Source organism: Vigna unguiculata, chromosome 6 (genome assembly GCF_037176805.1).
Source record: "Vigna unguiculata cultivar grain cowpea cultivar isolate G323 ecotype 2 chromosome 6, ASM3717680v1, whole genome shotgun sequence".
NCBI lineage: Eukaryota > Viridiplantae > Streptophyta > Magnoliopsida > Fabales > Fabaceae > Vigna > Vigna unguiculata.
In genome coordinates this window covers 34,631,783-34,648,797 of record NC_140797.1, presented here as the reverse complement: position 1 = coordinate 34,648,797, position 17,015 = coordinate 34,631,783, and the positions used below count along the sequence as shown (strand labels likewise).

Genomic DNA, 17,015 nt, shown 5'->3' with positions numbered 1-17,015 from the left:
AATATTAGTTGAGCATTATCTTTAACTACTCCTTCTACTCACATGGACATTGATGGGTAAAAAGAAAAAGATAGAGAGAGAAGAGGAAAAAATAAATGAGAAACTTTTCATACCCTAGATACATCACTAGATAAAAGAATATGTTAACAAATTATAACTTTTTGTTTAAATATTCATAAAATGTAAGGTTCCAAACTTGTTTCTTCTAAAACTAAGTCAAGAGTGTGTTGATAATTATGTGTTCAGCCAAATTACATTATGAGGGCAAAGAGAAGATGGTGAGAGATTTTATGATTTTGTATCGAAAGGTAGAGAATTTTGACATGCTCTTCAACTGTTGCAATTGCTATTCTACTATTGCAATATCATGTGACAACTTTTGTCCTTATGCATGGCACACGTGGAGTTTTTAGTACCTAACAACACTCATACAAATCAATGCATCCAAAATACTATTTGTCGTTTGCCACTTTCAAATCACATCAAAATGTAGTTATATTGTGATTCCTAGTTAATATGTGTGATTAAGTTAGATTGGATGAATCAGATTATAACCAAACTATGGTATTTAAGTTATTAAACTCTTAAATAGAAAATGTTACTCTAAATATTAAGATTTTGTTTGTTATGAGCACGAAAAGTTTAAGAGGAAAGAAAAGCAAAGAAAGTGTGAAAGTTGGAAGTTTAAAAAGTAAAAATTCACACAAATTGAAAAGAGTTTGATGAGTTAAACATTCCTTGAATTAATGGATGTAAAAATTTATGAAGATCTACTGTGCATCTCAAAAGATAATCGATTGTATAAATATATAATCGACTATCACTTTAATATTTATGTTTCTATAAGTAAATTAAAATTAAAATATTAAATTTTAATTTTAATTTTATGTTTAAAAATTAATTTATAATTTAAATTATTTTTAAAAAATAATTTTATAAAATAATTTTAAATATATTAATGTATAAACAAATATTATACTATATCAATGAAATCATCTATCATCTTTCCATTCATTTCTACTTTCTTTCCTTATAATGAATGTGAATTGTTTTAAGAGTGGGAAAAAAACATTGCTACTTTTAAGTTTAGACATTTCTCTCTAATTATGTGTGGCCTTGAGAATTGAAATCCACCATCTAGCAAATTGATTGAGAAGAATTCAAATTATTGACTCCATCATAATGAACATGGTTTTATATTTGATTAATTTGAGTCTCAAGTTTGATTTTGTTCATAAGTTCACTTTTTGTTTATTGAAAGTTTGAAAGTGCTCCACTGACTTAAGCTTTGTTTTCTCTGGATGAAGATGATCCATGCAAATCAATAATTCCATTATTAAAAAGGTTTTTGCCGAATAGAAACATGGCTTCGTCACATAATCTTCATATTAAAAGGTCAAATCGCAGTCTCAGCCATTATTATGTCCAAATATCCCCTTGAATCCGGGGCTTATGCTCCCTAATAACCTTTGCAATGGCTATAAATTATTAAAAAGAGAGGTAATCACTACAAACAGAGCTTATAAACCCTTCCTTTCCACCAAAACCACACCTCGTTCAACTTGTCAAATCAACTCCACCAGTCAACATTGGTACACAAACTCTTTTGCTTCATTGCACTTTGGAAATTAAGAAAAAAGAAGAAAGGGTTATTATTTTAGTCTTTAAATTTAGAATTGAAATTATAACTCGTCCGTATCTCAAATATAATTGTTTTTGAACTTTAAAAATAAATGAATATAATTATTTTAAACTAATAACTTTAATTTTTTTTAACTTGTTAGATTGTGTTTAAAATCAACATTCGAGTCAAAACTTATCAAAATAATTCAAATATAATAGTAAAATATGTTTGACACGTAAAAAAAATTAATATAATTAAATTAAATTAATTATATTCATTTATTTTAAAGTTTAAATACCAAATTATTTTAAAATTTAAAACAGAAATAAATTTCAATTTCACTTTAGAATTTAGATATTAAAAAAATATTTCACTAAAAAAAAAGCATATCAGTGTGGGACTTGAAGAGGAGGAGGATGTTGTTTGCATTTCCTTTTTACTCTCACAAACAGAGTAAATATCATTACCTTACTACAGGATCATTTATGCAAAACTGACAAAGGTAGGTTTTTTTCATCAGAAATAGTGTGATTTTGATTCCAAATTATTAAAAATTTTCCAAAATCTGAAGCAAAAGCCAATGCCCTTCTAAGATGTATTAGCCAGGTCAAAAGTTGAATGGGAACATAGTTTGGTCCTTTAAACCCGGGAAAGGTTATGTCTGTTTATAGTATTGAATTCAAGAATGTCCAGAAGAGAGGGGACCAAAAAGAGTGAGGGGAGGAAGGGCCAGATGGTTGCAGTTTCAACCAAATTTCTGCACATTGTTTTGGCTGGATCACCAAATCTCTCAGATTCCATTTCATCATTCCACTTTAACCACTGACGCTACAATCCAACCAACATCCACCATACTCCAATAAGGACCAATTCACAAAAGTAACCTTTCCTCTTTCTCATGCAGTGAAAAATCTAAATCATTCATGAATGAAATTTTCTAGTTGCACAGTTTAAAAACGTATTTTAGCTTGTATAATTCAAAATATTATCGATCTCAGATAATTTAGACCCTTTCTACATTTATGGAAGGATAAGTTATACCCATCCAAGTCTTTTTTTAATCTACTTCCATGCCAAAAGGGTGACGTCTGCATCTTCATGACATAATGTGATAAAATCGAGAGGGGGAAATCAATTCCCTATCAAAAAATGAAATTCGCAAACAAACAAAGATTATTTCAAATTCAAACTGTAAAAGGGAGCGACACAGGTAGAATTAACTTCATCAATCAGACAATGTTATTTTGTTTTCACAAACATGAGGCGAAGAGGCAAATCATTTTTTTTTTCCATTCAGATAGGGCAGTGGCAATAAACGTTGAACCCTAGGAAAGTGTTAGATCATGCTTCAACCCAGTAGGTCTCTTCGGCAGATAGATCTTTAGAGATAAATTTACAAGTCAACTACTGTATAGACACTGGTCCGAACTCAACTCAATTGTCAACCAAAAAATTGGTCACCGTCCAAAACATTTCATTATTGAAGAGGTAAGAGCAGAAGTTAGAAACTTCATTCCAGCAGATCCACCAGGAAAGTATGATATAGAATAATAGCCAAGTGAGAGAACCTGCAAGTGAAGTCAAAAATTCATTTTTAATGTAAAGACATGTATAGTTATAAAGAAGCATGACAGAAGAATAAAAAAATGTGTACAGAAGATCTATCTCCACACACCCAGCTACCCACACATCACATAAAGCACACTATCAAGAGTGTGTAATTAGCAGTTCCTAAATTTATATTGGTTTTGCTAGATTGAAAGAAGTGTTCCTAATTGTTATAATAAATTCAATACAACAGAAGTCAAAAAATATTTAGCATAAACAGCAAATCAAAAGAATAACACAAGGGGATTGGGGATTGGGGATTGGGGAATGGGCATGGCTAAGCTACAAGGAAGAATTTTTAAGGATACGTGAAGGTGATACCTGCACTACAGAGAATACCACAGAGAGGATGTAGCTATGAAGCACCATTGATACATATATGGTACCAATCATACTGCCTAGAAAAGCCAATGTGAAAGGGAGCCTCTGAAAAACAATTATAACAGCGACAGTAAGGAAGAAGCAGCAAAGCGGGAATCAAAGAGACCAAACAAATTCATTGAAGCAACATATCAGCAATAGGAAATGAAATTGTAGCAAGTTACCTCCCTTGACATCATGTGAGTAAGCTGGTTTTTTGGACCCTTGAGAGCAAAGAATGATCCGATAATAAATCCACAGCCAAGTGTAAAGCATATAGCAAACTTTTGGGGCATAACCACCATGACGGGCAGGAATAATGTAAATGCTATAAAAACAAAGAAGACTCCACTTGCCAGAAGCAAACCAAAATATACAAGTGCTTTGCCAGAAGGCACATTACTAGTAGCAGACTGAAAATTGCCAGGTAGATCTCTCACGCCTTTGGAAACCCTAAATAATAAGAAACAAATTACTTGATAAGCCCAGGCAAAAAATCATCATTATTTGTTACAAAAGGCTTTCTTACCAGCATGTTCTTTTGCTATGATGTAGAAAATCCATTTAAAACAAATTAGGAGAATGTATGTTCTTTCTGCGCCATTTTATACTCTAAAACCAAGTCAAGCCTAAACCAATAAGGCAAACTTACCACAAGTTTTTCCAGCTTAAGCTTTCACAAAAAATCTATTTAGTTAAAAAGCTGTAAGGCCTAACTCGCTGACATCCTTTAATCAGTAATACTATGCTATTAAATTTTTACAGAAATTTTTTGAAGATATAACTTGACATGTTTAAAGGGTAAAGTTGTCTAAGCTACATCAGGTATAACTTTAGGCCCATTATCCTATTTAGAATTAGGCTATTTACCAATTAAAAAGTCTTACCACAACGTACATTTTTAAGTTTTCAGGCTAACCTAGGCTTATAAGTTTTAAAAGGGCCAATTTTAGGCCCTAGAGCTCTCGTCTAACAAAAGCTATTTCCAACTCCACCACCTTATCACATGCATATAAGGCAGACAAAATAGCCAATTTTCCCATAGACAATTGCATCAGAAACCTGTTTTCAGTTGTAACCTATGAAGCCCAGACACGCCTCATCAATGGCGTGTCCCGTGTCCAACATATATTGCACACCGACACGCGTACGATACTCGTATGACACATGTATCATTCAAGTGTCCAATTTGAAAAACACTTTTTGTATTTGACATGACATCAACACAATATTAATAACCACAATTCAATCATTTTTCTAAAAAACCCATACACTTGTAAGATACCACATAAGTTTCTATTATGATTACAAAATTAAGGAAAAAATATGATCACAACTTTTCACTTTTTTGGATATTAGATAGATAGGTTAGATTCATTTTTGTGTTAGTCGTCAGTGTGTTAGTTGAAAGTTTGAAACTAATATGTATATACAGGCCGTGTCCCGTGTTTTACGTTTTCTAAATTTAGCAATATTTTCATGTCCATGTCTATGTCGTATTTGTGTCGTATCCGTGTCTATGTCCATATCTGAGCTTTATAGGTTGTAACATTAATTCACAAAAGTTCCTGACACCAAGACTCAGCCTTATAAATTAATATGACCTTACAGTGAAGTTTATGACACAAGAGAGAAGTGAGAAATATCATGTGTACACTTAGATGATCACATTGATATTAGGAAAACACAGGAATTTTGTTTCACGTTATCAAATTTTACTTTTGGGAATAAGATCCCAGTAACATAATGACGGGAATGACATTCCTTAGTATTTAAAAAATAAATACTATTGTTAACTACATTTTGTTAGAAATCCTTTCGTGAAAGAGGTGTGTAAAGGAAAAAAACAATTACATACAAACTTTATTCCCAACTGATGGGAATCAACATACTGATAAGGACTTGGATACCATGAAATGCTTAAGTATTATATCCAACATTACAAGACTATAAATCACAAACGCCAATGTCTAAAATATAGGACATTGAGAGACACGCATACACACACAAAGACAAATAAATTAAATAAGAGTGGGTTGTCAATATTTAGGAAAAGGCTACTCATGCAGAGGTCCTAGCCAAACAGGCCAAGTGTTATAGAGCAGAGTATGATTCCGATTTTGGTATCATGGAGTACCTAAGTCCAACATCAAGAATTATGAGATGCTCAGTGGAGTACTTAAGTGTTTTGATTCTCTTCCTTAAAAAAATTAACTTTGAAGGGATTCTCAAAGTGCTTACAAAAAATGTCTTTAACAAATAACGGCACACTGCAAAAAATTAATAAAAAATGATTTTGATATAATAGACATTAAATGGTTAACTTTGAGTAACCAAGCTATGTTGGCCTTCCATTATTTGTCCAAGTCTTCAATCCATTCTTTTTCTACCCCTTGCAGTGAACTCCTCACTTTCTCATTGTTAGTAAACATGGTTTCAAACAAAGAGAAGAGAGAATTTAAAAAAAAAAAGTGTAATAAAGTGAAATTGGATATAAGCTGGTGAAGAAGAAATATAATGGTGATGGCAAGCAAACTTTGACAGCTCTACAAGATGAATGAGCAAACAGCTGACTTGTCTAGTATGTACAGTGAACCAAATGAATTCACAAGTAGCGAAAGCTATGCTATCACTTCATATCTACTCCAACACTTAACATCAAGTCTCATTAAGTAGTATGAAATGTTTGATGGACTACTTTAGTTGAGTATCACCTTTATCCACACTTGAACAAATAGAATGGTTAGAAACACAGCATATGTACTTGCACTGTTGTGTTTCTTATTGATGTAAATATATAGGATACAAAAGAACGCAATACACTTGCCTAAAACCCTAACCCTAAACTTGGGTACACAGAAAATATTAATAAAATAACATTATGTTTCAACATTCCCACTCAAGTTGGAGTATATAGATCATATCCACCAAACTTAGAGCATAAAAGTTGAATCTTAGGTCCTCTTAGAGATTTAGTTAGAATGTCTGTGAGTTGCTCATTAGAGCGAACAAACCCAGTGATAGGATTCCTGGACAGCAATTTACCTCTAACAAAATGACAATCAATCTCTATATGTTTACTTCTCTCAAGAAATATTGGATTGGAGGCAACATAAATAGCTGTCGTTATCACTATACATCTTCATCTACTCATTTTCACAAAAACTTCAACTCTTAAAAGGGTTGTTTAACCCACACGAGTTCACATGTAACCAGGGCCATAGATCTATACTCAACTTCTGCACTAGACCGGACAACACTTTGTATCTTACTTTCCAATACATATGATTCCCTCCAAGGAATACACAGTATTTGTGGTAGATCTCCTATCAATGGGACAACCAACCCAATCTACATCACACTAGCCAGTGTTTCCCTTGTTCTCATACAACAATCCATGTCCAAGGTTCTCCTTTACATATTTGAGAATGTGAATAACAACATTCCACTAATCAATGTGAGGGTTTCGCATAAATTAACTCTCAACTACCACTAAATAAGAAAGATCAAGTCATGTTATAGTGAGACAAATGAGTTTTCCCACCAACGTTCTATACCTTTCCTATCAATGGGCTTGCAATTGTCAGGTTTGTTCCCTCCAAAATATCAAGATCATATTTTCTTTATGAAATGATGACACAACACCTTATTATTGTGTCACTTCAATACCAAGAAAATATTTTAGATGGCTTGGGTCTTTGGTCTAAAAGTAGCTAAAAAAGGTATTTTTAATTGAGCAATTATAGGGATATCATTTTCCTATAATAACAATATCATCAACATAAATTATTAAACAAACACACTTCCCAAAAAAAGTATGAGAATGAAACATTGAATTTTCCTCACACCGTTTGAATCCAAAAGTTTGCACAATGATTAACTTTATCAAACCAAGCTCAAGGTAATTGTTTCAAGCCATAGAGAAACCAATGTAATTTATAAACTTAATCAGACTCCTTCTAAGCAACAAATCTAGGAGGTTGCTCCATGCAAATTTCCTTCTCCAAATCAACATGAAGAAAGCCATTCTTAATGTCAAGTTGGTGAAGAGGCCAATGATAGATGACTACCATATAGCCACCAGAGAAAAGGTATCACAAAAGTCAAGACCACAAATTGGAGTGAATCATTTAACTACAAGACAAGCTTTGACACTTTTTTACTTTACAAGTAAGACCAACCTTAAAAGCATAGACCCATCTACAACCAACAGAGTTTTTACCACGAGGAAGAGGGATAAACTCCCAAGTACCACTATGTTCAAGTGCATTCATTTCATCAATCATAGTTTTCCACCATAAGTTGACCAAGTGCCTAATAATGGTGGACAAGGAGAAAACAAGAGCGTAATATGAACAAGACAAACGATTACAAGTATATCAAATACCTTTTCTAAGAGCAAAAGGTCAAGCATGGTCAAAGTCAGGAGAAGTCAATGAGGATGAAGGATCTAAGTCACAAGTATCTTCAGGCAAGAAATGAGTGATTTGTGCATAACACCGGTATGTGAGAAGAGGCGATGGAACAATGTCATCTATACTTCAAACTTCAATTTGAGAGGAAGAAGGAATAATCAATGAATCACATATGGTACATGAAGGACCTACTAAACAAATAAAGAATGTTCCATGGAGGACAAGAATGTAAGGGTGTCCTAAAAAAAGATAACATTAGCAAACATATAATACCTTCAAGTTGAGGGAGAGTAACATTTATACCCTTTCTAAAGGAGAGAATATTCCAAAAAGACATATTTAATAGCCTTTGCAAAAAGCTTATCAAGATTTGGAGAGACACTATAAATAAAACAAGTACATCCAAACACGTGAAGAGACATCGTATAGAGGATCATTTGGAATAATTATAGAACATGGAACTTCATTCTCAAGGGAGGAAGAAGGCATCATGTTGATTAAGAAACACTTAGTTAGTACTACATCTCCCTAATGATGAACAGGGACATTATTATTCAATATTAGAGAGTGTGCAATTTCAATAAGATTTTTTTTTTCCTTTTTGTTATACCATTTTGTTGTTGAGTATGAGAACGTGTTGACTGGTGTAAAATTCCTTGAGAAAATAAGAATGAAGAAAACACAACAGAAAAATAGTCCCTATCACCTCTGAGAAATTTTATTGTCTTTCCAAATTGGTTTTTATGGTCACCGAAGAAAGAGCTAAAAATGGATAAAAGTTCAGATCTATCTTTCAATAAGTAAACTAAAGTATGTCAAGAGAAATCATCAATGAAAGCTACAAAATAAATGAAACCAAAAGAAGCAACACAACTTGGTTCTCAAATATCAAAATGAGTATTAGAAAAAACAGAAAGACATTGTGCTTCAAACATTTTAGGAAAAGATCTAACATGTTTTTCTAACTGACAAGATTCACAATCTATCACAATCTAATGCTTGGATGTGTTTGAGACTAGGAACCATCATCTTCAATTTTGATAAACTTGAGTGAACCAAACGATCATGTAAAAGTTTTCAAGTTGGAGTTGCAAAACAAGATATTAAAGGACATTGTTTTAGATAATAAAGACCCCATGACTCGTATCCTTCTCTAATTAGACAACTCGTACCATGCTCCTGTATAACAAAAGAATTAGCAATGCAGGTCACAAAACCGCTTAAAGACCGAGTCAATTAACTTAGAAAAATTAAATTGTAAGGACAATAAGGAATGAACAAGGCAATATAAATTTAGTGAAGGGGATAAAGAAACTTGACCAGCTCCTTAAGAAGTCACTTTGAATCAATTGACAAGAGTAAAAAAATGAAAAAAAATTCGATAAGAAATGAAAGAAAATGAAGAAATGTTACCATAAATATGGTCCAAGGCACCTGAATGAAGAATCTATGGACTATGACCTTCCAGAAATTGAGAAATGCATGTAGTTGACACACTTGGAATTGAAGAGGATTGACCTTCATTGATTGATTTCTCATACTTGTACCTCAAAAATTCTTGATACTCTCCATAAAAAAATTTAGATTTTGATCTTTCAAATTTAGACACATGACCAGCTTTTATTGGAAAACCATGCAAGGAATAACAATTTTTTTGAGTATGACCCATTCTCTTGCAATATGAGCATTTTAAACGTTCACTCTTACCACCACGTTCTCCTCGTATGTTCCGACCTCCTCCTCTTCCACAAGGGACTACCATTGTAGAATTTTCAATAATTTCATGTTGATCGTCATCTTTCATCAAGTTAGACAAATGGATGAGTCTAGTAATTAAACCATCCACAGAAGGGATTTGATCACCAATTAGAATTTGATCACGGACATGATCAAAATCTAAATGTAGGCTTCTCAAAATCAAGACCACATAATATATATCAAGTTTCTTGTTGAGTTCCTCTAATGAGTCTGCCACTAGGAATCTTTTAACTTCTTCTACCGCATCCCTAGCCTCTACCATATGGGAGACCAAATCATGGTTGGTTTGTTTGAGAGAAGTCAATCTTCTAGTTGCATCGAAGAGACATCGTATATCATTACCAAAAAAATTTTTTGCATTCTTCCAAAAAGAGAAACAAGTTTTGTAGTATCGGAACATCTGGAACACACTAGGCTCAACAGACTGCCATAAAACAGCACACAGTTGGAAGTCAATCTTTTGCCATTGGGATTTGTTTGCATCCGGAATAGAGTTGAGCTCAGTTTCTAAGTGGTCATGGTATCCTTGACCAAGAAACCATAATTCAACAGAGGTGGACCAAGACGAATAATTCCTCGAATTGAGCCTTGCACTTGTAATGGTCGGAGTAGTCGAAAAGAAAGGAGCAGAACCTATTGAAGTCATGGTAGAATTTTCAATAATTTCATGTTGATTGTCATCTTTAATAAGGTAAGGCAAACGGATGAATCTAGTGATTAAATCATCCATAGAAGGGATTTGATCACTAGTTAGAATTTGATCACGAACATGATCAAAATTTGAATGTAGGTGTCTCAAAATCAAGACCATATAATATCTATCAAGTTTCTTATTGAGTTCCTCTAATGAGTCTGCCACTAGGAATCTTTTAACTTCTTCTACCGCATCCCTAGCCTCAATCATATGAGAGACCATATCATGGTTGGTTTGTTTGAGAGAAGTCAATCTTTCAGTTGCATCAAAGAGACACTGGATATTATTAGCAAAAAAAATTTGTGCATTCTTCCAAAAAGAGAAACAAGTTTTGAAGGATCGGAGCAACTTTAAGACATCAGGCTCAACTGACTGCCATAAAACAGCACATAGTTGGAAGTCAATCTTTTGCCATTGGGATTTGTTTGCATCAGGAATAGAGTTGAGTTCAGTTTCTAAGTGGTCATGGTATCCTCGACCAAGGAACCATAATTCAACAGAGGCAGACCAAGACAAATAATTCTTCCAATTGAGCCTTGCACTTGTAATGGTCGAAGTAGCCGAAAAGAAAGGAGCAGAACCTATTGAAGCCATTTCAGATAAGTGACCAAACCTGAGAACAAATAAGAGAAACCCACTTGAACAAATAGGATGGACAGAAAAACAGTGTATACTTGCACTGTTGTGTTTCTTATTGATGTAAATATATAGGATATGAATAGAGGCAAGACATTTGCCTAAAACCCTAACCCTAAAGTTAGGTACACAAAGGAAATATTAATAAAAATAACATTAAATATCAACATCTGCAGTAATAATTACTTTTCTTGTAGCCCATTGAATCTACATCAGGTTTAAGTAAATAATTAATGCACCTACAGAGATACTAGGTGCCATTGACGTAAACAACCTTAGCATCCTCCTAATGATATGAAAAATATGCTCAAAGGATAGATGAAGGGAGGATTTGATAATTCTGAATATATGGGTGTCAATTTTGTCCACAAAGTGATTGCTAATAGCCATTCGGGCATTGGTAGGAAGAGATGGTCTATGTAATCTTACCAACCCAAGATTTGAATGGTGAATTACAAAATGTTGCATGTTTGGGTATCAATTTTGATTCACATAGAGTGCCTGCTGATAGCCAAAGTCAGTGTTGGTGGTGACATGGTATATTTAATCTTACTCAGAACGCCATTTGATAAGCAAAGCTTATGTGTCATAGTTGCTTTGCTCCCCTCCAAACCAACTTTAAGTGGAGAGGAGTACAGACAATAGATTGAGAGTAGGAAACTTAGTCTCAAAATGTTTTTGGAACCATCTGATGGTGCAGGTCTAGCCCAAGGTCACAATGGGTACCAAAACAAAAAACTAAAAGGCACCTTTCGAAGGGACACAATGAAGGAGAGGTTGAATGGAAGAGAGCACCACGGATCTAAGTAGAGAACAATTAGATGAATACAACATGTGAAGGAGATTTTGCAATGTCAGTACCAACTCATGAGACTGCATGACATTCCAGTGGAGGTAGGTCCAGTGGGAAACTAACTACTGTGATGGAAATAAAGACATGCTGGGGTCGCTATACATGGGATCAAATGACAATCGTGGAGCAATGGTTGTGCTGGCAGCTGGAAATTAGGTATGAACATGCTAGAATGAGTACACAACAATGAGGGCGGGGGATTGGGGAGAAACTGGGAATGAGACATGGCCTTAAAAGAAGAAATCCACAAGGTATATATCGATAAGGGCTGCATCTTGGATAGCCCTATATAACATGTTAATGGAAGAGAAAACTAAGAAACATTTGATACTTTATAATACGGAAATAAGGAGCACCATCCTATATAGTTAAAAATATCTAGATTATATATGTATTATTGGGAATATTTTTATTTATACCCATATCATATCTTTATTATTAAAGGATATCAAATCTCTTGTACTTATTTAATGTGTTCTTGGGTGAGGTAATTTAATGTTGTGAAAAGTAAGAAGCAAAATGTTGTCACAAGATCAAGTGCACAAGCATAATAGAGGATAATGGCATTAATCACTTGTGAGCTATGGAAAAAACAACACCTCAAAGAGCTTCAATTTTTTAAAAAACTTCCCAAATGCACCTTATATGTGACAATGGGGCAATATTGGATGTAGCCTCCAATCCTGTATTTTATGAGAGGAGCAAACATATTGAGGTGAATTTTCATTTCATAAGAGAAAAGTTATTAAATGTTACTAAATGTCAACTATAGTGAACAGTTACTAAATGTATTCACCACTAGATTTGCCAACTATAGTGAACATTTACTAAATGTATTCACCAAGTTTCTAAGAGGACCAAGGATTGATTATATTTGCAACAAACTAGGCACATTTGACTTATATGGTCCACCTTGTAGGGTAGAGTTGTAATTATAGAAATAATGAGCATATCATATATAACCAAGAATATCTAGATAATATATGTATTTAGGAATATTTTTATTTATTCCTGTACCATATCTTTACAATTAGAGGATATCAAATCTCCTATATTTATTGTATTGGTTCCTTTTTCTCTATATAAATAAAGCATTTGTATTGTCTCAGAAACACATGATTTTAGTTCAATGTCTCCCTCTTTATTATAGTTAACAGGTAGGTTTTGGGAGGCTCAAGTTTCCAGTGGCATCAAAGACATAAATGGCCAGTTTTAAGTTTTGAGCCAGAGTAAAAGTTGGGACCAGCGAAACTAGTCTCTAGTCCCCTCTATCCAACTGGTCTACACGACATGGTTACCAAAACAGATTTATCCCTTGTATATGATGAACACTTTTCATGGTGTGAAACACCTTAGGCAATTCCTTGATCCAAAACCTCACGAGCAATAGAGTTAATCCCAAGATAATAATGCTTTCCATATTGGTGTAGTCCTGCCCTTAAGCAGCTTAATAACACCTAGCTACATCTATCTTATCCCTTATTGAGGGTTCTGTTAGCCTAGCACAAATCTAGTTGAGTGTCAAACTTCCTTCTGAATCAACAGTGTACATGACTCTAATTAAATTAACATTCTAAAAATGATTTTTTTTTCTAAACCCGTTGAATTATCTGTTGAGTAATTAAAGTTATTCTTAAATATGCAAAATAACTAGAAGTACAACGAATCAAAACCTACAACAACAACAACTATAATAATAAAGGGAACAAAATCCATGCTAAAGTTATTTTAACAATATCTTCATGTTTAAATGGATTGTACCAATGGCTACAGACATGGTACTCATCCATCCTTAAAAATAGAAAAATTACACCTTAGTCCCTAGAAATTACAAATTTCAGTCACATTGGTTCTTTTCAAGGACTAAAGTAAAGTGTCTCATGCTTATAAACTAAGACTTTGTTGGGCTAAATTTCTCCCTAAAACACTAACAAGAAAAGAACATATAAAGGTAAAATGAATCAAATTTCTTCCATAAGAAAAAACTTTGCACCTATATCCTCAGCTTTTCAAGAAGTTGTATAAATGAGCTTCTTTTAAAATTAAAAGCACAAGTTGATTTTAACTTACGAAGGACAAGTCTAGTTAATTGTATCTGCTTCCTTTAAAACAAGTAACTCGCTTTATGGAGTGGAAGAAGTACGCTTGTTGATAAGAAAGAAAATCAACCAATGATATTTTAAGACAAAAGTGATTTGCATGAATGTACAATAACATCCACTATCGATTTCTCATCAACAATCAAAATTGCTTACTTTTACGCTTTAGACTGGATCACTCAATTTAGAGTCCAAATCCATTTTACTACCTTGTTTTACTTCCTTGTTTTATTCTCTTATGAGTGCTTCAAAAGATCAGTTTATCTAAATAGAGCCAAAGTGAGTTAGAAAAATTAGATTCCCAGTCCGTTATACTTTCCTAATCTCTTCTATGTAAGTTACAAGTGCTTCCAAAGACAAGTTTATCCAAACTGAGCCTAATTCGACCGATAATTGTGATTGTTTTAGACTAACTTATGATTTTGTATTACTAGGGACAAATATTTCCCACCCCAAGCTTCTCAGGCACGGATCTGGAATTTCACTAACAAACACTAAGCTGTTACACGATTCTCACCACACACAGAACCAAACGCATCATTCTCTCTTCATAATTAAAACCATACTTGCTTTTACATAAAAACACATGAAGCAAAAATAAAAAAGAGGCGTGGTAAGAGATTGAAGTGGGTTTCTTACACGCTGAAGGTGCCTGAAACGGTGTCGTTGGCGGACCTGACGGCGGATTCGAGATCGAAGGAAAGACCCAAATTGGAGCTGTCCTGGGAGGATTGGGCGGTGGCGTAGGAGTTCCAATCGGCAAGCAATGACGACGAGGGTTTCGCCTCCTCCTCACCACCGCTCGGTGCCGAGAACCACCCTTGCATTTTGGTCGCCAATTCCAAATGCGAGTGACCCTTGCTTGGAGGGAGAAAAGAGGGAAATGAAATGAATTAGGGTTTGCGATTTGATGTGTGGATTTAACTGTTGTGTGCTGAGTGCTTCTGTTGTTGTTGTTGAGAATTGAATAGCTGCTTCTGCTCTGTATTGTTGAAATCACCACTGGATTGCTACAATACCTTACCACCCTTTCTCAGTCTTTTTTTCTTTTTCTTCTTTTTTTTTTTTATACAGGTAAGAAGTTCAAAATTATATAAAGATGTAAAATCATAATTATTCGTATGTTTAGGGTTAAATATGAAATTGAAAATGTCCATGTTCAACTTTTGAGTGTTAGATGAATTGATACGTTATTATTTCTAAGTTTGTGAGGTCAAAAATATTTAATATGATTGAATTATAAAATTTTATCTATTTATTTTAAAGATTGTGAACTTGATTAAATTTAAGTTTTAAGTTTTTTTTTTTGTTTTAAATTAAACCTACATTGAATTTCTTTTTATGTTGATTGATTGTTAAAACTTTTATATTTTTTATGTGATTATTACTTTATTTTATTAATTTATTTTTTTTATCTTCATGTCTTAATAAATAATATAAGATTGTGTGAATAAGTACAAATAAAAATATTATTAATATAATTACATCACTAAATTATTGAAAAAATTAAATTACATAAATATAATTAAAAAATATAAATAAAATAAATATTTAATATGCTCTGAAAGAATAATAAATTTTCATCAAAGATATCTAAATATATAGATATCTTATATTTAATTTCAAATATTTTATAATATAAAATCTATAATTATATAAAGAGATTTTTTTTGTGTTCACATCTCGTTTTTTCAATTTTACCTTTAGTTGTTATTTTAAAAGTTAATTATTTTAAATTAATTATTTTATAAATAGTTTACTTCAAATCATTATTTTAAAAATCTCTTTTGTCTTCATCTTGAAAACATCTTTTGTGTATATATTTTATTTTTCCAATTTTATATTTAACAACTATTTTAAAGTTAATTATATATTCTTTATATTCTAAAAATAAATGTGAACACAGATCGCATGTGTGTTCACTAATATTAATAATATGTTTAATTTTAATAAAAATCTCCACAATTTTTATAATGTAACTTTACAATGTATAATTCTAATACATAACAAATTTATTCATTTTATAAAATTTATTTTTAAAATTTATATTGATGATAATTTCTTAAATCTAGTCTTCCAATCTAAGAGTGTGATTAGTTTCTCATTTGAAATCCCAGATATTAGATAATCATAATTCATTAAAACATGGTCATTATCTGTACTCAATTCCAAAATATCATGTATTGAGCTAAATATGCATGAAGTCTTGCACCTACCATGTAACATTATAATACGTTACGACCTGCCCAGATTTACATGGTCTAAAATCCCTTATGACATGGTTAGTTCATTATAGCCTAGCCAGAAATGTGTTCTCTCACAAATTCCGACACTGGAACCTCCTTCAACTCTCGCCACATAAAATTTATTCTCTATATGAGTATGTAAGTTTAGTAGAATTAGGATGACTTAACAATCAAGCTCACACAATAGATGCCTTAACACCAAATAATGAGTTAATTTTTCTTATAACTAACCACATTCATACAACTCACAAATTAACAATATTTTTCAATCACAACCTCAAACCAAACTCAAGAAATCATCATCATTTCCATTGGACATCATTCTTCCTACTCATTTATATCACATGTCCACACATAAAATAATAAAATGCTAGACCATATGTTGCATGGCACAAAACCCAATCTTTCTACAACCTAACACGCACATTAACCACATACCATCGTCTTTCCATGTTTCACTATTTTCCAATTTTTACAACTATACTTCATTTTGATACGATCTTATATGATCGTTTCTGAATTTGAATCCTCAAGAGGCACGACACAAATAAATCAAAGAAGAACGCAGAATAAGACAGAGATGGAGGACGCCACAATCTAGCAGATTGATAAGTCAAGTGAAGATTCGTCATAAAGATGTTAATCTTTGATAAGAACCGAAGGCCTAAGCCAAGAACAAAGAGAATCCTCTCTTTAATAAAATCAAATTCAATATATGGCTA

The 17,015-nt window shown here is 32.8% G+C and overlaps 1 protein-coding gene across 5 annotated transcripts; it reads right to left on the bottom strand.

The window, feature by feature from the left end:
• Nucleotides 1–2,779: 2,779 nt before the first annotated feature.
• LOC114187950 (Got1/Sft2-like vescicle transport protein family) lies at nt 2,780–15,121 on the bottom strand. Of its 5 annotated transcripts, none has more exons than XM_028076398.2 (4): nt 14,687–15,086; nt 3,778–4,045; nt 3,554–3,658; nt 2,780–3,192 (listed from the first exon to the last, which is right to left on the bottom strand). In XM_028076398.2, exons 1-4 carry the CDS (start codon nt 14,872–14,874, stop codon nt 3,082–3,084), a joined length of 672 nt encoding a protein of 223 aa, XP_027932199.1. In that variant the 5' UTR covers nt 14,875–15,086; the 3' UTR covers nt 2,780–3,081. The 5 variants fall into 5 exon arrangements, 2 of the variants coding, with proteins under 2 accessions (XP_027932199.1, XP_027932198.1); XR_014995825.1 differs by lacking the exons at nt 2,780–3,192; nt 3,554–3,658 and adding exons at nt 7,980–8,138; nt 9,442–11,072 and having other exon boundaries at nt 3,909–4,045; nt 14,687–15,121; XR_003605364.2 differs by lacking the exons at nt 2,780–3,192; nt 3,554–3,658 and adding exons at nt 7,980–9,186; nt 9,421–11,072 and having other exon boundaries at nt 3,909–4,045; nt 14,687–15,120.
• Nucleotides 15,122–17,015: the final 1,894 nt, after the last annotated feature.